General features: G+C 62.7%; 2 protein-coding genes across 5 annotated transcripts; one reads left to right on the plus strand and one right to left on the minus strand.

Annotated features, from left to right (window-relative positions):
• The first annotated feature begins 1,967 nt into the window (after positions 1-1,967).
• Positions 1,968-10,113, plus strand: ADAMTS4 (ADAM metallopeptidase with thrombospondin type 1 motif 4). The gene is made up of 9 exons (XM_039513482.1): positions 1,968-3,234; positions 4,700-5,023; positions 5,390-5,522; positions 5,887-6,057; positions 6,634-6,920; positions 7,240-7,426; positions 7,924-8,099; positions 8,220-8,395; positions 8,858-10,113. The coding sequence occupies exons 1-9, from the start codon at positions 2,614-2,616 to the stop codon at positions 9,285-9,287; spliced, it is 2,505 nt and encodes an 834-aa protein (XP_039369416.1). The 5' UTR covers positions 1,968-2,613; the 3' UTR covers positions 9,288-10,113.
• A 2,431-nt stretch (positions 10,114-12,544) lies between these two features.
• Positions 12,545-22,819, minus strand: LOC120390718 (palmitoyltransferase ZDHHC3-like). 4 transcript variants are annotated; one of them, XM_039513545.1, is made up of 9 exons: positions 22,629-22,819; positions 20,965-21,053; positions 18,770-18,843; positions 17,168-17,280; positions 16,228-16,289; positions 15,234-15,354; positions 14,686-14,758; positions 14,250-14,379; positions 12,545-13,905 (listed from the first exon to the last, which is right to left on the minus strand). In XM_039513545.1, the coding sequence occupies exons 1-9, from the start codon at positions 22,763-22,765 to the stop codon at positions 13,814-13,816; spliced, it is 891 nt and encodes a 296-aa protein (XP_039369479.1). In that variant the 5' UTR covers positions 22,766-22,819; the 3' UTR covers positions 12,545-13,813. The 4 variants fall into 4 exon arrangements, with proteins under 4 accessions (XP_039369479.1, XP_039369481.1, XP_039369478.1 ...); XM_039513547.1 differs by having other exon boundaries at positions 22,633-22,734; XM_039513544.1 differs by lacking the exon at positions 22,629-22,819 and adding an exon at positions 22,215-22,480.
• Positions 22,820-25,157: the final 2,338 nt, after the last annotated feature.

Genomic DNA, 25,157 nt, shown 5'->3' on the forward strand with positions numbered 1-25,157 from the left:
GTGGGGCTGCCGGGGAAGATCAAAGGGAAAATGAAAAGCCAAGAGCAGGAGGGAAGAAGAAGTTGGGGGGGAGGGGGGGGCGCCAATGAAAAAGCAAAGGCTGCAAAAGGCCAAGCAAGACACCGCGCAGCTCGGCCTGCGTTTGCAGCTCGGCGCCAGCAGCCCCCGCCCTCGGCCACAGCCGCACGGTCCCAGAGCCTTGGCGCGGGACGGGGGTAAAGGGGGAAAGAGAGGGGGCAAGGAAGGGAGGCCAGCAGGGAGAGGCTTCTGGGCTGTAATTGCAGGGTCCAGCTGCCAAGGCCTGCGCCAGCCCAAATCTCCTCTGTCACGGAGGGGATTTGCCCCCAGCCCGGGCTGAGCTCGGCTGGCCCAGACTCCCCCTGGGCACGGTACCCCCGGGGGACGGGCCCCTCTCTGACCTGCCAGGCTTTGGCAGAGGGGTGTCCGGCCCCACTGCAGCCCCCTGGGATGGAAGAGGTCACAGATGTGCCAGCTTCAGCCCCCAAGGACCCGAGCGCATGTGGAGTGTCTGGGACAGGCTTGGGGGACGGAACGGGGGAACCCCTGCTCTCGGGGGAGCCCAGGCTGCCAGGCCATCTCCCTCAGGGGGCTGGCAGCCCTCTCCCCTCGCCTGTTCTCACTGCCCTCAGAGGGCCTGTCCTCACCCAGCCTGATTCCATGGGGCTTTGCCCCAAATTCCCTCTATACATGTTGGTCTCCCATGGGGCAGCGATGGCAAAAAGCAGGTGCCAGGTCTGCCCCTGCCCAAGCCAGCTCTGATGGCCCCTTCCTGTATTCCTAGCACAGCCAGCCTCCCACTCACACCGCTCTGCTGTGCCCAGCTCCAGCTCAGAGCGCTGCACGCACGCATGAATTCAGCCCCCAGCTGCTGGGATGGAGGCCCGGCCTGGGAACCAGGACTCCTGGGTTATATTCCAAGCCCTGGCACCGAGTTCCTCTGTGCCCTTGTGTAGGTCACTGCCCCTCTCCATGCCTCGGTCTCCCCACGTCTCCAATGAGGGTGGTGACACTGCCCCACCTTCAGGAAGGGCTTTGAGATCTCTGGAGGAAAAGCCCTGCTCCATGCCAGGTGCTGGCCTGTACAGAGGAGGAAGCTGTGGCAGAAGGGGGCAGGGACTGGCCCAGGTCAGACAGGGAGTTTGGCTCTCCCAGAGGCTCCTCCCTGTCCTGACGCAGTGGAGTCAACAGGAGTGCTGGGAGCACAGGAAATTGGGGCCACCAACGCTCCTGGTCTCAGCGGGACTCTGGCGATACTTGGTGTTTTTCTTAAAGCCCCAGCTCCAGGAGTCACGTGGTTTGGGATTAAAGTAAGAGTCACTTTCCAGCCCTTCTGACTGCAGAGAGGCCCACGGGCATGAAGCAGGAGGCAGAGGAAAGGACCCAACAGTCAGGATATTATTTTTTGCGGTGTCATGATTTTCTGTGGCCTGACTCATGATTTCTGAACGTCTGGGGCTGGCAGGGCCACGTGGATTTGTCTCTAGGAGGATCCGAGCCCGCGGAATCTGGAGCCAACTGGCTGCGTGTCCTGGGCAGGGCACCCATCACCGTGGTATCCAGCCTCTCTTCTCATGGAGGGGGCGAGAGAGACAAAGAGGAGAAATGCTCCTCAAACAAAGCTACAAACTGTAGAAAAAACTCGGCAACCGGGGCAAAGTGCCAACTTCATGCCGGAAGACTGGGCCGGCCGCCAGCTGTTTCTGTTCCCACCTCCAACCCCCCCCCTCCCAATTTCCTTTATTTTTAATTTAAAAAAAACCAACAACAAAAATAAAAGGACTAAAGCTCTGACAGGGGCAATTGCGTCAAGCAACAGAAGAGATTGCAAAAACGTGTACTCAACTTCATGGGATGTGACAGCCAATGGGGGCTGAGCCGCTCTCGGGAGACAGCTGTTAAAAGGGGCTAGCGCGCGGATGAGCAGCCAGAGAAACTCAGCAGAGAGAGAGAGAGAGAGAACAAGAGAGAGAAAGAAAGAAAGTCTAATCTCAAGCTTGCAGGGATTGGCAGAGAGGGCTGTGAACTGGGAGCCAGTTTCTAGAGGGAATAACTTGACCTCTTCCCGGTGGGCACTTTTCCGGCTATTTCTTTGCAACAAGGAGAAGAAAAACCCCTCTCTATTTTTTTTTCCTCACCCAAGATTTGAAAACTAGAGCCAGCCCCGTCCTGCTGGGACTCTGCGAAGTCACCCAGGATCCGGCCCGCCCTGCAGTTTGCCGAAGGAATATTCCGGGGAAGCTCTGGGACTTGAAACAAAAGAGCCGAGAAGACGTTTTATAAACTATTTGCAGAGCCAGCCAGGCCGTGCGCGCCTCCTCTGGCTCCGGGTCAGCATCTGCCGTGAACCTCCCCGAGCGCACAGCCCGCTTGCCAATGGCTGGCTCGTCTAGGAGCTGCTGTTAGGCGCTGCCTTGGACCAGGTGCTGCTGAGTGGTTGACGGCTCAGCGATCCAGAGCCCGAGCTCCGGGTCCTTGTCATTAATTACAGCTGCTGTTGCTAGTTAAGGGAAAGGCCCAGGGCCTCCCCACGGCAGTGTAACATCACAGAGCTTTTGGGATTGTATTTTGTTCCCCATCTACCCTTGTGCCCCCATGGGAAGCCCGCTCTGTGCGACGCTGACGCTCCTCGTCACTGCCTGCTGCCACCTCATGCTGGCGTCGGGGGAGCGAGCTGGTGCAGGTGGCTACAGGGAGGAAATCGTGTTTCCGGAGCGCCTGGCGGGCGAAGCCAAGGCGGGTGTGTCTGGGGAGGGGCTGGGCGGCAGCCCCAGCCAGCGGCTTCTCTACCGCATCCGCGCCTTGGGGGAAGACCTGGTCCTGGACCTGGAGAGGGACCCCAGCTTCCTGGCGGAGGGGCTGACCGTGCAGTACCTGGGCAGGAGCGGGCAGCCAGCCGCAGTCGACGGGTCAACCGAGCCGGGGAGCTACTACACCGGCACGGTGAACTCCGACCCGGACTCCGTCGCGGCGGTGAACTATGACGGGGTGTCGCTGCTGGGGGTGCTGCAGTACCACGGCGCGGAGTACCACGTGCAGCCCCTGGACGGCGGGGCGCCCAACGCCGCAGATGGAGCCAGTGCCCACGTGCTCAGGAAGAAGATACCCGAGAAAGCCAATGGCACCATGTGTAGTGTGGGCGCCCAGGCTCTGGGCACAGCTCCAGCCAGCGGAAGGGAGCCCCGCGCCGCAGCAGCATCCTCGAGGAGAGCAAAGGTAGGGGCGGCTGCTGGCATCATCCACCAGGGGCGGGGCAGGGTCCTCACTGGCGGGCAGGGCTGGCCCGCCTCCCCTGGCCGTGCGCCCCAGACGAGGGTTCCTCCCGTGCCTGTTGCTTTTGGCCTGGTGACCTAGTCCTGTTCCTGCTGCAGGGGGAATCCTGGAATGTGGCAATCCCGGCTAGCTTCTCAGCCTTGCCTGGGGGGTGGGAGGGGAATCTTGGCTAACTTCTCAGCGGGGATCCCAGCTAGCTTCCTGTCTTTGCCTGGGGGTGGGGATCCTGGCTAACTTCTCAGCAGGGGGGGATCCTGGCCAATTTCCCGTCCTTGCCCGGGGGTGGGGGAGATCCCGGCTAGCTTCCCATTTCTGCCTGGTGGAGAGGGGGGATCCTGGCTAGCTTCCCATCCCATTCCTTCCCGGGGGTGGGGGATCCCGGCTAGCTTCCCGTCCCTTCCCGGGGGTGGGGGATCCCAGCTAGCTTCCCGTCCCTTCCCGTGGGTGGGGGATCCCGGCTAGTTTCCCGTCCCAGGCTGGCAGGAGGATCCTGGCTAGGGCTGCCAGCTTTGGTTGGACATATTCCTGGAGGTTTCATCACATGACATCATCTCAAATGAATGATTAATCTTTAATTCCTGGAGACTCCAGGACAATTCTGGAGGGTTGGCACCTGTAAGATTCCCGGCTAGTTTCCCGTCCCTAGGGGGAAGGAAGGGGGATCCCGGCTATTTGCCATCCCTGCAGCAGGGCGAGGCTGTTGTGGGAAGCCCTGTCCCCTCCCTGAGCCAGCCACCTCCCCTCCAACCCTCTTTCTTTGTTTCTACCTTGGCCATTTGCCTCCCAACCCAGCTGGGAGGGTGGCTCGCTGCCATGGAAACAGCAGTTCCCCACCCCCACCCCCACTGCTGGAGCTGCCCCGGGGGCAGGCGGGTTGGCACAGGCTCCCAGCTGCCCCTGGCCCATCACCTGGCGCTAGAGGAGCTGAAAACTGCAGAGGCCCCCTGGGCCAGAGCTCAGAGTTCACGTTTAGTCTCTGCTTGGGGCTGACTGAGGAGCCTGGGTGGAGCAGGGGCTGGAGTCAGGATGCCTGGGCTGTTCCCAGCTCTGGGAGAGAAGTGGGGTCTAGTGGTTAGAGCAGGGGGAAGGTGGGGGGATTGGGTGCTATTCCCAGACATTATGACCCTTTTCTGTTCCATGCCTCAGTTTCTCCCTTTATAAAATGGGGCTGAGCACACTCTGAGCCCACCCTGCCCCCCAGGCTGAGGCACTGACTGGGCCTAGCCCCCCCAGCCCCTCTCACAGCACCTGCCACAGAATGAACCAGGTCCAGCCCTGGGGCAGAGCCTGGATCCTGGGAACAGCCCTGGGCAAAGGCCAAGGACCTGCATATGGCACTGAAAAACCCGCCACGAGGCAGGCTGCCTGGGTGCCCCCACCCCATCTCTGACCATCTCCCTCCCCACAGCGGTTCGCCTCGGTGCCGCGCTACGTGGAGACGCTGGTGGTGGCGGACGAGCAAATGGCCCAGTTCCACGGTGCCGGGCTCAAACGCTACCTGCTGACCATCATGGCCGCTGCCGCCAAGTTCTTCCGCCACCCGAGCCTGCAGAACCCGGTGACGCTGGTGGTGACGCGGCTGGTGGTGCTGGGGCCCGGTGAGGACGGGCTGCAGGTCACGGCCAACGCTGCCCAGATGCTGCGCAACTTCTGCCAGTGGCAAAAGGGGCTCAACAAGCCGGACGACGCAGATTCGGAGCATTTCGACACGGCCATCTTCTTTACCCGGCAGGTACGGTGTCCCCCGGGACAGCTCCCCCCCCCCAGGACAGCCTCTCCCCAGTGCAGCCCCCCCAGTGCAGCGCCTCTCCCAGCCATGGGGGCTCTGGGGGACCCAAATCACATCAGCAATGGCCAGTGCCAGCAGTGAGAGGCTTATATGGGGGACAGGCCCCTGTTGGGGAAGGGGGCCCATGGAGGGGCCGCTTGGCCAATCCAGCACTAGCCCTGAGTACCCCAAATTGGCTCACAGCTGGGGGAGGTGAGGCTGGCCCCACTGGCGTGAGAGAGCAGTGTGCTCAGGCCCAGGGGCTGGGACCGCACAGCAGGCCCCCCGTCCCAGCGCCCCACATGCCCCAGCGTCTTCTTTCTCCCGCAGAACCTGTGCGGCATCTCCACCTGCGACACTCTGGGCATGGCAGACGTGGGCACCGTCTGCGACCCCACCCGCAGCTGCTCCATCGTGGAGGATGACGGGCTGCAGTCGGCCTTCACCGCAGCCCATGAACTCGGTAAGTGCTGCCGGCCGGGGGCAGGGCAGGGCTGGGCATCACGAGGCAGCGAGAGCCCAGAGGCCTGCCAGGCACAGAATCAGAGTCCAGCATGGCCAGGCTCAGCTGCTCCATCTCCACTCCCACCCCCCATCTCTCCCCACTGCACACCGACCTCCCCGCTCCATCTCCCCGGCCCCTGCACAGCACGTGGGATCGGAGTCCCAGTATCACCAGGCTCAGCTGCTTGATTCCCCCTGCAGAGCCCCCGCTGCCCGTGCCCCTCCCCAACCCAGGGCCCCCCTTTCATGCCCTCCCCATGACAGCCCCCACAGACCGAGTCCCTATGCCACACACTGACTCCGCCTCATCTCCCCCCTCCCAGGCCACGTGTTCAACATGCTCCATGACAACGCCAAGGCCTGTGAGGACCTGAACTCCCGCGCCAGCGGCACCCGGCACATGATGGCTCCGGTGATGTCCTACGTGGACCCTGACCAGCTGTGGTCACCCTGCAGCGCCCGCTTCATCACTGATTTCTTGGACAACGGCCATGGTAAGGACCCCTCCTGGGAGCCCGGAGCCATGACACGGCTAGCCAGAGCCAGGCACAGGGTGGGCAAGGACCTGGCAAGTTTCTCCAAAGCAGCTCTGCCAGTGCCCCTGAATCCTGACCTGCAGCCCCCTGCTGTCCCAGCCCTGCACTCCCCCATGGGTCTAAAGTTCAGCCCCCCTCACCTGGCAGACCCTTGGCCGGCCCATGCCAACAGGGATCATGGTTTGTGGGGCAAACAGCTGTGCATTAGGAACAGGGCTGAGACCCACCCCCATCACCCCGGGCTCAGCAGCCCTTGGCCAGTCCCTGCCAGTCAGGCTGGAGCTGAGCCAGCCCCTGGGGTACCAGGGTCCCTGCCCTGGCCCAAGGAGGGGACATCTCTGCCCAGGCAGATTCTGCTGCCCATGCTGGTCTGGAGATGATCCCCCCGCCCCGCATAGTGTTCCTGTCCCAGCTGCCCCCTTGCCAAGTGGGTGGGGGGCCCCGACACCACACACCCCGAGCCAGCGCTGCCCCAGCCTGTCTGTTTGTGTGATGTCCAGGCCCCTCACGTGCCAACCCGCTCCCTCCCCACAGGTCACTGCCTCCTGGACAAGCCCCGTGAGCCCCTGCGCCTGCCGGCCCCCTTCCCGGGCACTAACTATGACGCCGACCGGCAGTGTCAGCTGACCTTTGGGCCGGACTCCCGCCACTGCCCCAACCTGCACCCGCCCTGCTCCTCCCTGTGGTGCACGGGCAAGATCAACGGGCACTTCATGTGCCAGACCAAGCACTTCCCCTGGGCAGACGGCACGGCCTGCGGACAGGGCAAGGCCTGCATGAATGGGCGCTGCATCAGCAGAGCGGAGATGAAGGCCTTCAACGTGAGTGTCCTGCTACCCGCGGGCTCTGGGCACCTGCAAGGCGGGGCAGGGGGCAAAGCACTTGCCTTCCTCTGCGGGGGCGGAACAGGGCACAGGGGAGCCAGGAGAGGGGTGAGGGCGGGGCTCAGGGACTGGCAGAGTGTGGGGGGAGTGGGGCAGGTGGTGGGGGTGGCTGGGGACTGGGAGGGATGGAGACCCCCTCCCCATGCTTCCCAACTGCGGAAAGGCGCTGGGTGCCTGGGCCCAGGGCGCCCCCTGGTGGCCATGTGGCTCTGACTCCCCGTCCCCATTTCTAACCCTGCTCTGTCTCTCCCTGCAGACTCCCACCCCCGGCGGTTGGGGGCCCTGGGGCCCGTGGGGCGAGTGCTCGCGGAGCTGCGGCGGGGGCGTGCAGTTCTCCACCCGCGAGTGCAACAAGCCTGTCCCACGTAACGGCGGCAAATACTGCGAGGGCAAGCGCACCCAGTACCGCTCCTGCAACACCCAGGAGTGCCCGGACGGCACGGGTGAGTGAGGGCAGCAGTGGGGCAAGCACGTCACCGGGGGGGACAGTATTCCCCCCCCCACCAAGGACCCAGGAGCCACTGGCCAGCTAGAGCAGCGTCCCTCCTGCTGCGAGCACAGACCCTCCTTGAGGGCAGGCTGGGTCCAGCCAGCACCACCCTGGGAGCTGAGAGAGAGGCCCCGGCACCCCCTGGCTGTGCACTGGCTCTAATACCCCTTCCTGAGCCAGAGCTGCAGCTGCTGCGGGGGTGACAAAGGGGGAACCCCTTGGGAAGGGTCCGTGGGCTGAGCTGGCCCCAGCTGGACACGGGGGGTGGGGCAGGCCTGGGGCAGGGAAAGGGTCAGTTGGAGCAGTCTGTGGAAGGCCCTGAGAGCGTCGCCCAGAAGCCAGCACAGGGAGGGGGGAGGCTGTGGTGGCAGGTGGGGGTCACTCCCCAGGAGCCAGGGCCCAGCACGGCCCCACACTGACCCAGCACCCGCCCCCCGTGTCTCGTTCCAGCCCTCAGCTTCCGGGAGCAGCAATGCGCCGTCTACAACCACCGCTCAGACCTGTTCAAGGGCTTCCCCGCGCCCATGGACTGGGTGCCCCGCTACAGCAGCGTGGCCGAGAAGGACCAGTGCAAGCTGACGTGCCAGTCGCGGGCCCTGGGCTACTACTACGTGCTGGAACCGAGGGTGAGTGAGGGCTCCCCAGACCCTGCAATGCAGCCACCTCTGTGGGAGGGCGGCTTGTAGAGCCGAACTGTGGCGGGAGAGGAGTGGCCCAGGCCTCACTGACTCTGTGCCCGTCTCCAGGTGGCGGATGGGACGCCCTGCTCCCCCGACAGCACCTCGGTCTGCGTGCAGGGGCGCTGCGTCCACGCCGGCTGCGACCGCGTCATCGGCTCCAAGAAGAAGTTTGACAAGTGCATGGTGTGCGGGGGAGATGGATCCCGCTGCTCCAAGACCTCCGGCTCCTTCACCAAGCCCCGGTGAGTCCCCACCCCACCTCGCAGGCTGGCCTGGGGGCAGGGCCTGGGCATGGGGCAGTGTGCACACAGCAGGCAGCGGGTGAGCGTCACAGCAGCGGCTCCAGGGCCCCCACGCCCAGCTCGTTACCAGCTTATGGTAACGAGGCGCTAATAGCCAGAACTGCCAAGCCCTAGCAGGGACAGGTTCCCCACCCCCAGCTCTGGGCTCCTCAGCCCCGCTGGCTCTGGGCTCCTCAATCCCAGCCTGCAGCCTCCCAGTCCTCTCCCCTCCTGGAGCAATGGGGGGTGCACAAGGCTGGGCAGTTTGAGACACAGGCATGAGGGGGAGCTATGCCAAACTCTCCTAGTGCTGGAGCAGGTGCCGGAGCCCACATCTCCAGGGCTCTGCTCGGGGCCAGCCCCCAGGTCCCTCCCTCTGCTTTCCCTCCAGCGTCCTGATGCCTGTCTCTCTCTGCCTTTCAGCTATGGTTACAATGACGTGGTCACCATCCCAGCTGGGGCCACCCACATCCTGATCCGCCAGAGCAGCAGCTCCGCCACGGCCAGCGATGGCATCTACCTGGCGCTGCGGAGGCAGGACGGCACCTACGCCCTGAACGGGAACTACGTCCTGGTGCCCTCGGAGCTGGACGTCAGCCTGGCGGGCAGCGTGACACTGCGCTACAGCGGGGCCACCAAGGCCATGGAGATCATCACGGGCCACGGGCCACTCCACGAGCCGCTCACCCTGCAGGCGCTGGTGGTGAGCGACCAAAAAGCCCCCCGGCTCAAATACACCTTCTTCAAGCCCACGCCGCAGAAGCAGACGACAGAGCAGTGGCTGAAGCAGAAGGCCCAGATCCTGGAGATCCTGAGGAACCGGCGCGGCCGCAAGGAACCCCCCCGGCATTAGCCGTTTCGCACAAGGCTGGAGTGGCAGCGCCCGGTGCAGCTTCCCCTGGTACCAGGGACCAATGGGCTGGAGCCCGTCCCAAAGACAGAATCAGATGCTGGAGCCCCCAGCTCAGGCTACCCCCGGGGGCTCCCCCTGGCAGGCCAGGGCTCCGTGGAACAGAGCTCTGTGTACGGCCATTTGAAGGGGAATCTGCACCGGGAGCCGCTGTGGCGTTCCTGAAGGGACCTGTTTGGCGGGGACACTTGCGTGTGCCGGGTCTCTATTTATTCGGGTATTTATTCGTGGCTGGGGCCATGGGCACTGTCCATGGTACATCACTCAGCACCTTCCTTCAGCCTGGCTGAGCCTCGGCAAACTCATCCCACGTGCCGCCAGGCACGAGCCACGAAGCACATTTTGAATCCGCTTCTACCTCAGTCCCCCCGCAATCCCCACTAGAGCTGGGTCTCACAGGGTTCATTGGCGCGCTGGGCATCAGAGGACTGCCTGGTCCCAGGGGCAGGCAGGATGCAACCCCCTTCGCTGCAGAGAGGAATATGAGGGCTGAGTTAGGGCCCTCCTTGCTGCATGTGATCCCAGCACTGTCTGGTCTTGGTGCTGCGCTGGCATCGTGGCAGTGCCCAGGAACAGAGAGCCAGCCTCCCCCGGCCCGTTTGGTCAGCGGCTGCCCACGAAGCCAAGGCGGGACTGCGGGTAATAATTTAAGGTCTATTTAAAGCAAAGGGCCGCTGCCCGGGCAAGTCCCTGCTGGCACGGCTGCTGGCAGTTTGCACCAGTTGCATTTTTCTATTAATTATTGTCATTATTTTTTTGTAATAAAAACCTGCCGAATTATTTATAGACCACGCTGGAGTGGCGCCTGGTTATTGGGCCTGCGGGAGCCACGCGCCACCCTGTCACGCCGCGCTCGGCAGCAATAGCGCCCAGCACCCTGGAGCAGGACCGGAGCTGGGACCTCCCACAGCCCGTGCCCCTGCCCCACCTCTCCAACAGCCCTGCTGGGAGAAGCTGACACGCCCCCATCCTCACTGCTGTCCAGAGTCAGGCCAGCCCCTTTGCCACAGGCACCTGTCCCCACAGCCCAGGAGGGTGATGTGGCTGGAGAAGGCCCAGCATGGGGTAGGCAGCCCGGCGGCGATACCCACTGGCCTGGCCTGTCATTGGCTCCTTCCAGCGGCCCAGCATCTGAGGGGCAAGCGCTGAGCCCTGCTAAGGAGGCTGCGGCTGCTCCTGGCCCCCTGGGAGGTCAGCGCTCCTGCCCAAGGACAGGCTGTGGTGGGGCAGTGAAGTGCCCAGGGCAGCGCCAGCTTGGGCAGGAGGGGGACGGACACACACACAGATACACACTCCCTGGGCTCCTGTCCCAGCGAGGTGTCCAGCGCTGGAGGCCCAGTGGGGGACGGAGCAGACCAGACCCCGCTCAGCCGGTTTGCTGTGGCCAGGGGCTGCCCACCCTGGGCCTGAGTGTCGGCCGCTGGCTCCGCCTCAGCTTCCGGCAGCCAATCAAGCTGGCAGAGCCTCCCTCCACCCCGGCCAGGAGGGCTCCAGTGCCGGGGGCAGAGGGGGGCCTCCGGGGGCCGTTTCCCCCAGGGATCCAGCATGCAGCTGAGCAGCTACTGCCCCTGGAGAGCTCGGCTCACAGCTCCAGCTCAGCTAATGCCCTGTGCAGGGGGTCTGGGCTCTGCTGGGGCTGACAAACCGCCCCCTCCAGCCATGTCCTCACCCAGCCACCCTCCCTGGGATCAAGCCCCTCACCCCATCACTGCTCCAGGAGTGGGACCCAGGCCCCATAATGCACAGGGCCGGCTGCATGTTGCTGCCCTGGCAGTGCCTGCTTGTGCCCCTGGCACTATAGCAGGTACCTCCTGCCCTGCCTGGTGCGTCAATCCTCCTGCTCCCGCCCAGCTCCGGAACCGGTGCAGCCCCTCACTCTGCCCAGCATCTCCCTCCCACGGCTGTGCACGCGCCGAGGGGTCCCTGCTTCGGCCCAGCCCTGCCGCGCTGCATCTGGGGGAAGGGAGGGCGCCGGACAGGGACAGAGTCTCTGGCTGCTGCCGGGAGTCTGGCCCAGGGGGCTGCGTGGCGGTGGGGGCGGAAGCTGTGGGAGCTTCCCCGCCACGGCTCTCCCTGCCAGACCCGCTTTGACGCCAGCCTTCAATGACAGTGGGAGCAATGCCAGCCCCTCCCCATGCCTGAGGGGCTCGCTCTGCGCCAGCTGGCAGGCCCACGCGGCTCCCATTACTGCTCCCTCCATGGGCCCAAGGGCATCTGGGAATCGAATCCCCCCTTCTCCGCAGCACAGCTGTGCTGGCTGCACGGGGCATGACCCAGGCTGAACTGGCCTTGCCCAGGTGGCCAGCTCCATCACGCCCAGCGCCCTTGGGCACGCACGTCCTGCCCCACCGGGCACCAGCCTCCCCCTGCACCAGGCCCTGGCAGGGTCGATGTTCCATTGTGCAGCCAGGCTGTGCCCTACAGGCTCCCACACTGGTACCATGCAGCCCCAGCCCAAAGCCACCGTGCCAGGGCTAGGCCCTGCAATAGCTGGACATGCAAACCCAGCACGTGCCAGGCCTCGGCAAAGAGCAGCTCGTGTGTGTGCGGCCCGGCCCTGGGGCTGCAGGCCAAGCAAGAGCCATGGGGATGGGACGAGATCTACTAGCCCACGGCTGGGGTCCGGGCTCCCCTCCCCTGCCAGGACCCCTCCACAGCTGCTCTGCCCCCCACCCCGCATCCTCCTTATGACCAGCTTGTGGGCGCTCAGGGGAAAGCTGCAGGAGAGGAGGGCATGTCTAGCACCCCCCCCACGCCCAGTGCCAAGGGCACACACTGAAGCTCAGGGGGCTGGCCCAGCAGGATCGGGCCCACAGGGCAGCTCTCACATTCGTGGCCAGGACGAGACCCAGCACTGGGCACTGGAGGGAGCCCGGGGCCAGTGGGCAGAACAGGACTGTTTCCTCCTGCTGAGGCCGGGCACTGCCCTCCCCGGGGAGGGGGAAGCAGGTGTGGGCAGTTTCCTGCATTGCTGGGCACATGTGGTGCTGGTTCCTGCTGGCTGCACCGAGCTAGGGCTGACACAGGAGCTGCTGGGCTTGCAGGGAGCCAAGTTCAGGGACATACAGCACCGAGCACACAGACAGCCCAGGCAGGGCGAGGCACCAGGGGGCAGGGTCGAGTTCCAGCGATGTACAGCACCGAGCACGCGGGCAGCCCATTCCCAGTCACTACACAAGGCAGAGTCACAGCCATACTGAGCAGTTCCCAGGCAGGGTTTATTCACAGCTTGCAGGAGTCAGGCCAAAGGGCTGTCAGCCCTTGGGTTATGCTGCTGGTGTGCGAAGAGCACCGCAGATCCCACTGCCCTGCCTCAGTCCTCATCACACCACCTAGCTTTTATCTAGCAATTCTCATCAGCAGATCTCCACGTGCTTTACAATGGGAGGTGCTATCACTATTCCCATTTTACAGATGAGGAAACTGAGGCACCAAAGGGGGAAGTGACCTACCCAAGCTCCCCCAGTCCAGTGCTCTAGCTGCTGCCTCCTCCATCTGTCTGCACCAGCTCCTGTCTCAGACTGCGAGCTCCTTGGGGCAGAGACCATCTTTCTGTTCTGTGTTTGTACAGACCCTGGCAACGGGGTCCCATCCGGGATTGGGACTCCCAGGCGCTACCGTAATACACCTAATAAATAGTAACACTGCCTGCTGGGCTGGAGGGGACCACCAGCGAGGAGTGCCAGCACCCCCTCCCCCACCCCTGCGATATAGAGCGGGCCATCCCCCTGGGGATGGCATGGAGGGGCTACGAGTAAGCAGAGGCTGCTGCCAGGGCCAAGAACAGGAGCTCCGATTTGCCTGGGCACAAGCGAGTTCAGCTATCGCAAACAGACAGACACACACAGAGAGCAGGCGCCCAGAGCCGAACGCACTGGTAATGCCGCACAGGGCTATGTACAAGTGGTGCCATCCCTCCCTGGCCAGGAGCAGAGAACAACCGGCTCCATCCCCGCGCAGCGAGGTGCTGGCAGCCGGGGGCAGGGTGCCCAGCTCCAGGGAGGCAGGCACAGGGAGGGGGCTAGGATCCAGATGCAGTTGTGGCAAGAGGGGGGTGTCAGACTGCAGCCTCGGGGGGCAGCCCCCCTCGCACTAACACTGATCCAGGAGAAGGGTCATGCACGGGGCCCACCCTGCCTAAGCGACCGCTCCCCATGCCCCGGGTGCCGGGACCCGCTGAGCAGCCAGGCGCTGCAGGGAGTCTGGCGCAGGGGGCTGGAGAGTGCCCCCTCCACAGCTCAGGATCTCAGCTTCACAGGAGCACCATGTCCCAGGAGGAGTCGCAGGGCCGGGAACAGCAGACCCAGCAGAGTCGGGCGCTGCAGCCACACCCTGGCCCCAGGCTGCCACCAGGGAGCAGCTGGGCAGGCCCAAATGAGCCGTTTGGTGGCAAGTTCTGCAAAGCCACTGGCAGTACAAGTCCCCTCCCCGAGGCGGGAGAGGCAGCGTCTGCAGAGGTGCCACGGAGGTCACACATCGTAGTTGGGCAGGTAGCTGTAGGCAGGAGCCCCGCCTGATGGGGGGCTGCAGTTACATGGGAAAAACCAGCACATCACAAAGCCTGGAAGAGAAGAGGAGAGAGTAGGAGAGGGGAGGTCAGTGTGGGCAGGGACACAGCCTCGGGCCCTGGCCTCACCAGGCACGGCCTGGCCCAGACAGGCTCAGCCCCGGGCCCTGCCCTGGCCCACACAGGCTGTTCGGATGTAGTTACCCCGGTGTCACCCCTGGGGGGCGCTCATTCAGGTACAACTGTCCTGGTGGGGGATCAGCCTGGGATCTAGGTTATGGTCACACCTTGGCTCACACCAGTCTAAATTCCCCAGGAAATACGAGCCCTCAGGGCAGCCCAGTAACTGCCCCCACAGAGGGGCCCCAGCCCACTCTCCACCTGCCCCGGTCACGTACCCCGTCCAAACACCTCCCGCAGCAGCGCGATCTTCGGCTTCCGGGTGTGTGCCACCTCCCGGCGCGCCTCCTTCAGCAGCCGGTTCCGCAGCTGCTCGATCGGCGTCTCGTCCGTGATGATAGAGACCACCTGAGAAACAAGAGTGGAGCCTGACGCACTGCCCAGCCCTCCCAGGGAGAGAGGTGCATGGATTTACAGCTACACTCCTCATTCAACAGGGGGCGCTGTGGGAGGTAGGGCAGGGGCACTGGCTGTGGGGAGCTCCCGGCTACTCCAGCCCTGGCCTCTGCCAGCAGGGGGTGCTGTAGGGAGTGGGCCAGGGACACTGGCTGTAGGGGGAGCTCCCAGCTACTCTAGTCCTTGCCCCTCCCAGCAGGGGGTGCTGTGGGGGACGAGGCGTGAAGCCGCCTGGTGTGGTGTCCCTTGAAGACTAACCTGGTCATAGAAGATGACGGTGACGAAGACCCCGAAGAGGATGGACTCCACCAGCAGGACGATGCAGTGAGCCCTGGGGGGAAGGGAGCGGTCAGGTTCAGCTTGCTCAGGAGTTCCCAAGGGCAGGCTCAGGCCTTGCTACTGAGGATTCTGGCCTAGAACCACCCATCAGTGTGTCATAGGCCCTGTACTGATGACACCCACTGGAGAGTTGACCTCCACATTGGGAAAGAGGCTCTGGGGGCAGGAGATAGAGACACCCTGCAGCTGCAAAGTCCCAGAGGGCCCTGGCACGCAGCAGTGACAGCCTGAACCTCCAGCTGGCTACGGGCTTGGTACCCTGCTCCTCTAGCACCTCATGGAGGGACTCAGAGCCACTCCCTCCCCCACAGCTCTATGGGGCAGGAGCTCAGTGTCACCCACAGGGAGCAGGGCTGAAATGGAACCCAGGTGTCCTGCCTCTAGGACCTCTCCTCCCCTTGCTGGGATCTGCCTGCACCCAGCAGCCAGGGAGGGGGGGAATCTGGCTGTGACCCCTGCACACTTACATCTGGACGTGGTTGTTAGAGACGCCTCCGGCCACACCTTCCATCTTCCCGGGGAAACTCCTGTCGACCGGCCACAGCCATGTGGTTAACACCAGCCCCATGGCATAGAGACTAGCCAGCCCTGAGACAGAGCCACAGGTCAACGCAGGCCAGAGACGAGCACCCTGGCCCCGGGCTTGGGCCGGGCTCAGAATCCCCCACCCGGGCTAAGGCCAGAGAGCCTGGCCAGGAGGAAAGGGCAGGTGCAGCTGCTGCAGAGCCGAGTTCTGGAGTCCCAGCCCTAGTTAATGCCGTTTGATGTCACCTGACCTGCCCTGCGAGGGCTGCCCAGGGCCTAGCCGCCCACCATTAACTGCTTCACTACAGACCACCCTACCCTCACGCTCACCCCTGGGTGGGACAGCCAAGTCCCCCCACTTCCCAGTCCCGGCCTCCTTCCCCCCAGGATCCTTTCAGCTTCTACACACGGAGACGTCAAGGGGGAGCAGGGCAGGTGGTAGCTATGGGGCAGGGGGGTCCCACAGGGAGCAGAGCAGAGGGGGGCAGGGGATGGAGGTCATGTAGGGAGCAGCGCACAGGGGGCAGGGGTTGGGGGTCCCATAGGAAGCAGAGCAGAGCAGAGGGGGGCAGGACTGGCAGGCAGGGAGTGGAGAAGGGGCTATGCAGGTAGCTGGTGCATGTAGCTGGGCTTCCTGGGTCCTCCTGCCCAGGCTCCCCTTGGCCATTGCTGCGGAAGGGCTCTAGGAGGCGCCAGGGAGACACCCCCGCCGGCTGGCCAGCTTCCTGCATGCAGGGCTGTGGGACCAGAGCTCCCCCTAGTGAGGGACAGCAGAATGGCAGGGGGCTGGCAGGACAACAGCAGACAGGGCCCTGCAGCGGGAGAGGGCACAGCCCTATGCTGGTGCTGTGAGCTGCAGCGCCACCTACTGCTGCATCACCATGCCCACATCAGAGCTCCCTATGGGCAGCTCCCCCCCACTCAGCAGCCACGTACCAGTGTAGAAGAGGAACTGGATGAAGTATTTCTGGTTTAACTCGCCAACGCAGTTGTTGATCCTACAGAGAGAGCACAGGTCTGGTCGGGGTCAGCAGAACGACTCGACACCACCAGCAATGGCTGGCGTCAGACACCAGGTGCCCCGTCCCTCACCCTCCCCAGCACCTGCACCCAAGGACAGCAAAGCGAAGCCCCATTGGAGGGTCGGTTCCACCTGCCAGGGACAGGCAGCCCTTTCTGGGGAGACGGCAGCTCAGGGCAGGCAATGGAGAATCCCACACCCGCCGGAAGTTCAGGGACACCCACTGAGCTGAACCGGGACCCTGGGGTTAACACCCTTCTCCCAAAGGGCACTCAGGGATTTGGAACAAGCCCGAGCGCTCCTCCAGCAGCAACACAGCACCCCCTAGTGCTACCCGGAGGCACTGCCTCCCCCATCACGTCCCCAGTGCCTCGAGGTGGCGCCCAGCCCTCCCCAGCTCAGCTGATGTGGCCAGAGGACTCTGGCAGGTGCCACAGCACTGGGGACAGAACTGAGATTCGCAGACCCCTCCAGAACAGTGCGTCCCTGGAGAGATCCCAGAGCTCTGCTTCCATCTGCGAGGGCCTGCGCACGCCCCCAGCACAGGGGACACCTCACCCGGGGGGCAGGGAAGGGGGAGGAAGGAGGTCCTGCAGCTCCAGCAATGCAGGGCACTGCGTGTGCCTGGCCCACACGGGACACGCACCGGGGGGTGTCTGCGCACACCCAGGGTGAAGGGGGCTGCACTGCACAGACCGCGGTCGCAGCAGGTTGACTCTGCAGTGACAAGCCCAACAGCCATGGCAGGGCCCACAGGGGGAGCCAGGGTCTCCGCACATGCCCCCCTCTCTTCCCTGCAGCTCTCACGGGCCGGAGCTGTTACCAGGCCCCCAGCGCGAGCCGCGGGCGCCTCACCAGGGGCAGTGGTGATCCATGCGGCGGACGCAGCGGTGGCAGATGCGGCAGTGGTGCGCCCGCGGCGGGCGGTACGTCTCACAGCGGTTACACACCGTCCAGTCCTCATTGCTCTGGGGAGCAGAGAAGAGAACTCTTAGCAGCAGCCCTCCCTGGGATCCTGGAGACCCGCCGGAGCAGGCATTGGCAGCGGTAATGCAGGGGGCTGGGAGGACAGGCGGGCCAGCAGCGAGCGGTATCAGAGCATCTAGGAAGCCCAGCACTGGAGCAGCAAGAGCCATGGGACTAGGGTGACCAGACAGCAAGTGTGAAAAATTGGGATGGGGGTGGGGGGTAATATGAGCCTCTATAAGAAAAAGACTCAAAAATCGGGACTGTCCCTATAAAATCAGGACATCTGGTCACCCTACATGGGACAGTGACAGGCGGAGCTGGGGAGGGGAGGGAGCCTAGACGGCCCCAGCACTTTCTGAAGCCCTTGGAGTTTGCATATAAAAGCAAAAGATGGAGTCTGGCTCCCTCCCCACACAGGTCCATATAGGCTGGAAATACCCCAGGGTTTGTGCCACTAGGGGGCGCCTCTGGGCAGGGTAACAGAGGATATACAGCACCAGGGCCATGCAGCCTGGAAAGGAATGTAGGAGAAGCCCCTGAGATGCTCAGTGCTGGACAAGCTAAAGCCCTGGGGCCGGGACTTAGGGACCAGTCCCAGCTCGGCAGAGAACTGACCATCAGCAGCATCCCAGAGCCCTCCCCGGGCAAGTCTCTCCACTGGGGAGTTTTGGGCGCACACGCAGCAAGGGCTGTTGGCAGAGTTACTGGGATCGCTGCATGCCCAGCCCCGGCATTTGCAAGCCTGCACGCTCCCCTGCCATCTCCCCCAACGCGACACGAAGCTCCACTCCCCAGAACAGCTGCATCAGCCTGGGGGGTTCTCCACAGCCAGCCAGAGCCGGCGCCGCTGCAAAGGGAACGCTGGGTCTGCTGGAAGGTTTGGGACTGACTCCTGCGCTGGCTAAGCCAGCAGGGAGCAACCCTTGTGGCTCAGCCATTGCATGGGGAGGGGGGCTTGGCTGCCAGCCCAGCACACGGGGCTGGGGGGCTGGGCAGTCAGGCCAGGATTCTGCCATTCCTAGGCTGTAACCTGGCCACATGCCAGCTCAGCATCTTCGCCTTGCCTGGGGGTGGTGATCAGCTGCCGAGGTGCTTAGGGGCAGCTGAACACGTAGGGTGAGTCTCCTGCTACCCCAGGCTCAGACTGTCTCCAGCCACAGGGAGAGACAGGATCATCTGAGAGCAGAACTGCCGCTGCAGCACAGGCCAACAGGCTGTCTCCCCTCGCACTCGTCTCCAGAGCCCAGAGTAACCCTCCACCCACAATTCCCTGAGCCAACCCAGCCGCGCAGCCTGTCCCAGATGGCGTCTCTCCCGGAGGCCCTCGCACCAGCTGGACAGCAGGTTACGCCAGCTGTGTGAGGACCGGCAGCCGTGCCACTTTAATCCCATCCCAATGCTACTACGCTGATCCATGCACCTAAGCTGCTGGATTCACTATCCTGGCAGCGGCTAGACCTGCCCCCTCCTGCGCTAGTGACCACTCACCCGCTCGCTCTTGTGGGGCGTGTTGCTGCGCAGGTCAGAGAAGTCGATGGCGGTATCGGGCAGCGGGACCATGCCTGGGAAGGAACCAGAACGGGAGACAGTGAGGAGGCTCCAGCGGCGAGCAGGGCACAGATGGGCCACAGCCCCACGTCGCACCCTGCACGCATGGCTCTCGAGTCCCCGGGTCGCCCTGGAGCCAGCTCAGCGATTTCCTGGGCTGGGGGGAAGCTGGAGAGATGGGAACAAGGGGGAGCAGCCTTGTCACAGGCGTTGAATTGCACATAGGGATGTGAGAGGGAAAGCGCCCAGCGGCCACAGCTCTTCCCTTACTACATGTGCCCAGAGCTGGCTGATGCCAGGCGAGGCGCGTAGGGTCTCTAAGACACTCCGTCCACTCCCCATTTCCAGAGCCTTTGAAGGGACCAGGACGCCAAGCAGCAGGTGGGTGAATTCCAGTTCCCCCTCCCCAGGGATGGCTGCACATCACCTCGCCACGGGAGATAGTCCCAGAGCAAACCCCACATCCGACCCCACGTCAGTCACCTGGCTCCAGGGTTCCCTGTCAAAGAGGGGGCTGAGTTGGGGAGTCTAGCTCCAGACTCATGTGCCAGGGACACACCACGCTACCCCAGACCACCCCAAAGCCGTGCAAGATGCCACTCGCTATCGGATGGCACTGACAAATTCACGATTCCACCTGTGACAAGAGGCCTGGGGTCACTGCAAAAGCACCAAATCTCCCGTATGCATCTGTCATGCCAGCCTAGCCTCCCAGGGCAGGATCTGTGTCAGGTCACAGCGAGCCAGCAGCAGAAACCTGGAGTCTGCCAGGCTCCCACTCCAAAAACTAAAGCAGAGGTGTAAAACAGGGGAATGTTTGTTGTACGTTTATGACCAAGCTGCATGACTCAGTTTCCCCGCTTATTTTGTATGGCTGAAGGGGTTAATTTCTCCCCTGGGACAGAGGAATAAGAGAGGCTGTCTGGATGTCACACAGGCAAGGGGCTGGTCTGGGTTGGTGTGGATGTTCCCAATGCACAGGGAGGGCCTTGCAGAGAAAACGGGTGCCTCGGGGACCGGCCAGTAACGGTTACCACCCGAGATCTGAGACAGTGGAACCTGTGAGCACAGCGGGGCTGCAATGGGGACAGACACAGGAGATGCCAAAAGACTGGGCTCATGCACAGGGACACAGACACACAGGGCCAGAGAGCGCCCGAGACACAGAGATGGAAACCCAAAGGCTCCAGGAAAGGGGCAGATGACTGCTGAGATGGACTTTGACGGAAGCTTGGCTTTCCCATCCTGTACTCCAGGTGGTGACACCTGCCGCTTGCGATGACCAGGCTGTCCTGCGTCACTGAAGGCACCTGCTGGTTGCGTCACCCCTGAGGGGCGCAAGGCACTAACAGGAGTCTGAACTCATTGGGACTCGCTGGGAAGCCGCTGTAAGAAACAGGGGGGCTGTAGCCCAGAGACCCAAGCTTGGAGTCAAGGGCCACGTTACTCATCCTTGAATAAAGCTAAACCCAGGGCCTAGCAAATAACAGGAACGCTCCCAAGGGAGACAATGGAAAGACTACGGCATTGAGCCCCCTGTACATCCATGACACCCGACTCCCCTCCTACGGCCAGGGACAGAACCCAGGAGTCCTGGCCCCTAGTCCCCTCCTCTGCTGGACCTTGGTTCTTTCCACCTGCTGCTTGCCATCTGGATCCTACGGGGTCTCAGAGGGAGAGTGAATCAAGCAGCCCTCTGACATCCCGAGTGCACACAGTAGTGAACATAATCCCAACTGCACCATCCCTTCCCACTACTATCCATGCAAGTGGGGACCAGGGGCCGCCTGTCATCATCATGCATCTCTGCCACCACTAAGCCAGCCCAGCCCGGCTAAACTCACAGGACAAATGCGGGTCTAGTGAGAGAAGACAGAGACGGCCCTGCAGGAAGGGGCAGGACCGTCTCATCGAGTGTTTCAGCCAGAGAGCCCAGAGCCCTTTACAAACAGGGGCAGGATCATTTCCATTCCCACCCTCTGGAGAGAGGCGCAGCCTGGGGCAGGGACCGTGCGGCAGGTCAGCATCAGGAGCAGGGAGACCTCAGTTCTCGCTTCCCGGCTCTCTGTCTGAGCCACTAGGCCACCGATGCCTCCCCAGCGTGGGCAGAGGAACAGCTGAGGGTGGGTGCTTACCTGGATCAGCAAAGACAGCTCGTGTGTGACAGGCCAGCAACAGAAGGACAATGAGGTTAAACATCACGGCATGGAAGGGACACCAGAGGCTGGCGTAAAGGGAACAAGGAGAACCAAACCTGTCAGACACTGAGCCCAGCTGCAGGTTCCCCAGGGGCTGCAGGGCTATTTTAGACTCCGTTACGAACATCGGCTTCTGCGGTCACACAACGCCAGTGTGCGAGGCCTTTATTTTGGCTGCCGTGGCAGTAAATTAAAAAGGCTAAATCTACACAGAAACGAACCGAGGTTATCCAGAAAGCGCTCCCAAATCTGCACACGAGGGCAGGGCAGAAGAGCTCCGTGCACAGAGGAGTCTGGGGAACAGCAGCAAAGGGGCTGGAGGCAGGAGAAGAGTCTACGGAAGGGTGTAAGCCCTGGGTGGGTGGGGGTGGGGACTGGCAGAGATGGAGGAACCAAAATGGCAGATTTATCAGCCTGTGCAATCACTAGGGGGTGGGGGCTGGCACAGGCAAAGCCTCCTCACAGCTCCCTGAGAACTGGAGACAACCCAGCAGAAATGGGTCAGCTGGCACCTCCCAGGCCTGTCCATTCCAGTCGCTAGGGAACTCTTCCAGCCGGGGCATGGCCCCGACAGCAGCAGGGGATCACATTACATGTGCGCTAAGCCCAGCCTTAGAGCTGTAATCGGCACGACACACCCCAGGCCAAGTTACCAGGCAGGGGGAACAGACACTAGAAGGGTAACCATGTTCTGAGAAGTGAGAGATTCCTCCCCTGTTGTCTGGTGAATCCCTGGCTGCGCATCTAGCCCACACGGCCTGCGTGGGAGACACCCCCGCAGCCTGCACTAGAGCTCAACCCCAGGCCCTGCTGCTGGAAAGTCAAAGGTGGCTGCAAGCTCTTCCGTGACATACCTAAACCCTTAGAGGCCAGCAACACCTGAGACACAGCTGAGTGAGGGCTGGGGAAGCTCCTGCACCCTGCAGTGGCACGGAAGTGATAGCTGCATGTTGCCGACCCAGTTTGGGGGGGTCTGAAGAGGGAAGGAAGGGAGCTGGCAGTTCCAGACTAGGGCACCTGGCCTGTAATGGTTCTGGCCCCTGCAGGGGCAATGGAGGGAGAACATGCATGGCAGGGACAGCATTAGCCAGACAAACGAATGCAGAACGATGCTCATCCAGGGACAGGGGCTGGTGCTGGTGCTGAGGGGAGCTGGATTCAAGCCCTGGCTCTGCCAGACGTCCCACCTGACCTTGGGGGAGTCACTTCCATCTCTCAGCTTCAGTCCCCATCTGTGACCCAGGGACGCGCCTCGTCCATTAAACACCAGCCCACAGGACTGGGATTGGCTCTGGCAGCGCCTCTGTCCCCCAACCTGCCTGGGAGAAGTGCGGCCAGGTGCAGGGGACCCAGGGAGCCCCCCATATCTGGGAGGGAGCCTAGTGACCCCTGGCAGGGGGGCATCCCAGGGACCCAGCACCCCAGAGCAGGCCACCCCCAGAGCCATAGGAAGGGGGGTACGTTCCAGAGGGGCACCCCAAACCCCTACTGCCATCCTGCCCCCACCCCAACACTTGCCCCTCCCCCACTCTGATCCCGCCCCCAACTACTCGGCTCCGCCCCCCGCGCTGCCTGCCCCGCCCCGGCCCGGGCCCCGCTACCTGCCCCGGAAGCCCGGCTGCAGCAGGATGTGGGTGAGGATGACGTAGTCGGCGTAGCCCACGCTCAGGTAGGTGAGCAGCAGGCAGAGCGCCCCGCACGGGTCCCGCCCGCAGCGGCCCGGCCCCGCCGCCCCCATGGCCGCCGCCGGGGCCCGGACACAGCGGCCGGGCAGCAGCCGCGGCTCAGCCAGCTGGGGCTGGGGGCGGGGCACGGCCAGGCACCGCCCCCGCCCTCTCGCCCAATCGCAGCCAAGGCCTTCACAGACGTCATGGGGCGGGGCAGGGACGCGGAAGAGGAGGTGCTGCCTGTCTACCGTTTCCATGGAGATGGAATTGGATCCCCGCCTGGGGGCGAGCGAGCGGGGGCGGGGCGCCCTGTCCGAGAGCTGGGGGTCCGGGGATGGGAGCCCGGGGGGCGGGGCTAAGGGCACGGGGTGGTCAGAGCTGGGGGGTGGGGGCCTGCGGAGGGGAGATGGGGTGACAGTTACCCCAGGCGGGGGGAGCCACCTGCAGTGGCTGCAAAAAGAGAGGGGAGAGGCGCCCCCCCCAGGAGGGTGCAGCGCAGCCCCCGCCTCCCTGGGAGGGGGGCGGTGAACCCCCCCCCCCCGCATCGCCGTGCCCAGGCCCCGCGGTTCCTCCCTCGCTCTGATGCCCTGCGCTGAGCTGCCGAAGGAGGCTGGATGCAGTGAAACACTGTCCGCAGCCCCCGAAACGATCACGGCCGGCGCTTCGAATCCCCTCTGGGTGCCTGTGTCTGCACCCAGCCTGCAGCCCTTCCCCGCTCGGCCCTAGGTGCTGTGCTGGGTGCCAGGCCTGGGCCGCAGTAATGCGCCGCAGACGGAGTTTCGCTCCTTTGCATTATTTACTGCAGAGAATGTTGTTTTGATGGCTCTGAGCACTGCATCATTTACCTTCCTTAACAGGACGTGGCTGGATGTCGTTGGCCTATTTAATTGATATCTTTAATAGCAAATTATCATTAAAAATAGTAGTACTTGCTAGTAGAGTAATTTCTGGTTTGGTGTCAGAACATCTTCAGTTTCCTTCGATCTGACAATGGGAATTGTCTTTGTCAACTGTTGTTTTGCTTCTCTGTCCAACACCCTTGTTCTTTTTCATATGTCTCCACTTGTGTGTAGAACTTGGTTTCCAAGTATGGTATTCACCACAGGCCTGATTTTTAAAGGTTGAAAGCACCTAGCTGCTTTTGAAATTCCCACTGGTTGCCTAAATCCCACTGGTTGCCTACACCTCTACCTCGATATAACGCTGTCCTTGGGAGCCAAAAAATCTTACCGCGTTATAGGTGAAACCGCGTTATATCGAACTTGCTTTGATCCACCTGAGTGCACAGCCCCTCCCCCCCGCGGAGCACTGTTTTACCGCGTTATCTCCGAATTTGTGTTCTACCAGGTCACGTTATATCGAGGTAGCAGTGTGCCTTTTAAAAATCTGGCCCTAAGGGCACTGTGCTATTTGTATGAAATCCTTCTCAAAGGCAACTCTCTACTGTAGTTTTTACTAACTACAAGTATACAACCCCAGGGTAGATTGACACCCACAACCATTAAAAAATCATGAGTTATACACCCAAAAGTCATGAAATGAAAATAAATAAATAAGTACATTTGGGAGTCTTTTTTAATTTTCCTTTTTGTTTCTGAGCTTTGTACTTTTGCTGTTACCTCACCCAAAGAATCCACATACCTAAAACAACTGTACATTCCTATAACATTCCTTTACGCTTTATTACTTCTTGCACACATAAATGGGCGCTCCGGGGCTGGAGCACTCACAGAGAAAAATTGGTAGGTGCTCTGCACCCACCAGCAGCTCCCCGCCCCCCTCTCCAGCTCCCCTCTGCTCCGTGAGCGTGCTGCACGCCCACTTTTTCCCCCTAGCTCCCAGGGGAAACAGCTGTTTCACACGGCAGGAGGGAGGAGGAGGAACACAGCACACTCGGGGGAAGAGGTGGGGCTGGGGCAGGGATTTGGGGAAGGGGTCCAATAGGGGCAGGGAGGGGGTGGAGTTGGGGCGGGGACTTTGGGGAAGGGGTTGGAATGGGTGGGGGGGCACGAGCACCCACCAGCGCCAGGGAAGGTTGGCGCCTATGAAGCTAGTAACACAATGATCCAGGAGTTCACATCTAACAGGCTTACCATGGAGTCACAGACAGTCCCCTTAGACCAGGGGTGGGCAAACTTTTTGGGCCGAGGGCCACATCTGGGTGGGGAAATTGTATGCAGGGCCGGGGCGGGGGTTGGGGTGCAAGAGGGAGTATGGGATGTGGGAGGGGGTGTGGTGTGCAGGAAGGGGCTCAGGGCAAGGGATTGGGGCAGAGGAGGGGTGCAGGGCATATGAGGGAGCTCGGAAGGGGGTTGGCGTGCAGGAGGGGTGCCAAGTGCGAGAGAGGGCTCAGGGCAGGGGGTAGGGGTGCAGGAGGGGTGGGAGGTGCAGGCAGAGGGCTTAGGACAGGGAGTTGGGGGGCAGGGTGCAGGAGGGGTTCGGGCTCCGGCCCGTGCCACTTAC

Source organism: Mauremys reevesii, linkage group 24 (assembly GCF_016161935.1).
Source record: "Mauremys reevesii isolate NIE-2019 linkage group 24, ASM1616193v1, whole genome shotgun sequence".
Taxonomy (NCBI): Eukaryota; Metazoa; Chordata; order Testudines; family Geoemydidae; genus Mauremys; species Mauremys reevesii.

What these genes read in the sequence shown, in the direction of transcription:
- ADAMTS4 (XM_039513482.1), top strand. Translation starts at nt 2,614, where the DNA reads ATGGGAAGCCCGCTCTGTGCGACGCTGACGCTCCTCGTCACTGCCTGC. An exon ending in CATCCTCGAGGAGAGCAAAG is followed by an intron (nt 3,235 to 4,699) that starts GTAGGGGCGGCT and finishes CCCTCCCCACAG; the next exon opens with CGGTTCGCCTCGGTGCCGCG. An exon ending in CACCGCAGCCCATGAACTCG is followed by an intron (nt 5,523 to 5,886) that starts GTAAGTGCTGCC and finishes CCCCCCTCCCAG; the next exon opens with GCCACGTGTTCAACATGCTC.
- LOC120390718 (XM_039513544.1), bottom strand. Translation starts at nt 22,474, where the DNA reads ATGGCTCTGGGGGTGGCCTGCTCTGGGGTGCTGGGTCCCTGGGATGCC. An exon ending in AGCTGTCTTTGCTGATCCAG is followed by an intron (nt 18,844 to 20,964) that starts GTAAGCACCCAC and finishes GTTCCTTCCCAG; the next exon opens with GCATGGTCCCGCTGCCCGAT. An exon ending in ATGGATCACCACTGCCCCTG is followed by an intron (nt 16,290 to 17,167) that starts GTGAGGCGCCCG and finishes CTCTCTCTGTAG; the next exon opens with GATCAACAACTGCGTTGGCG.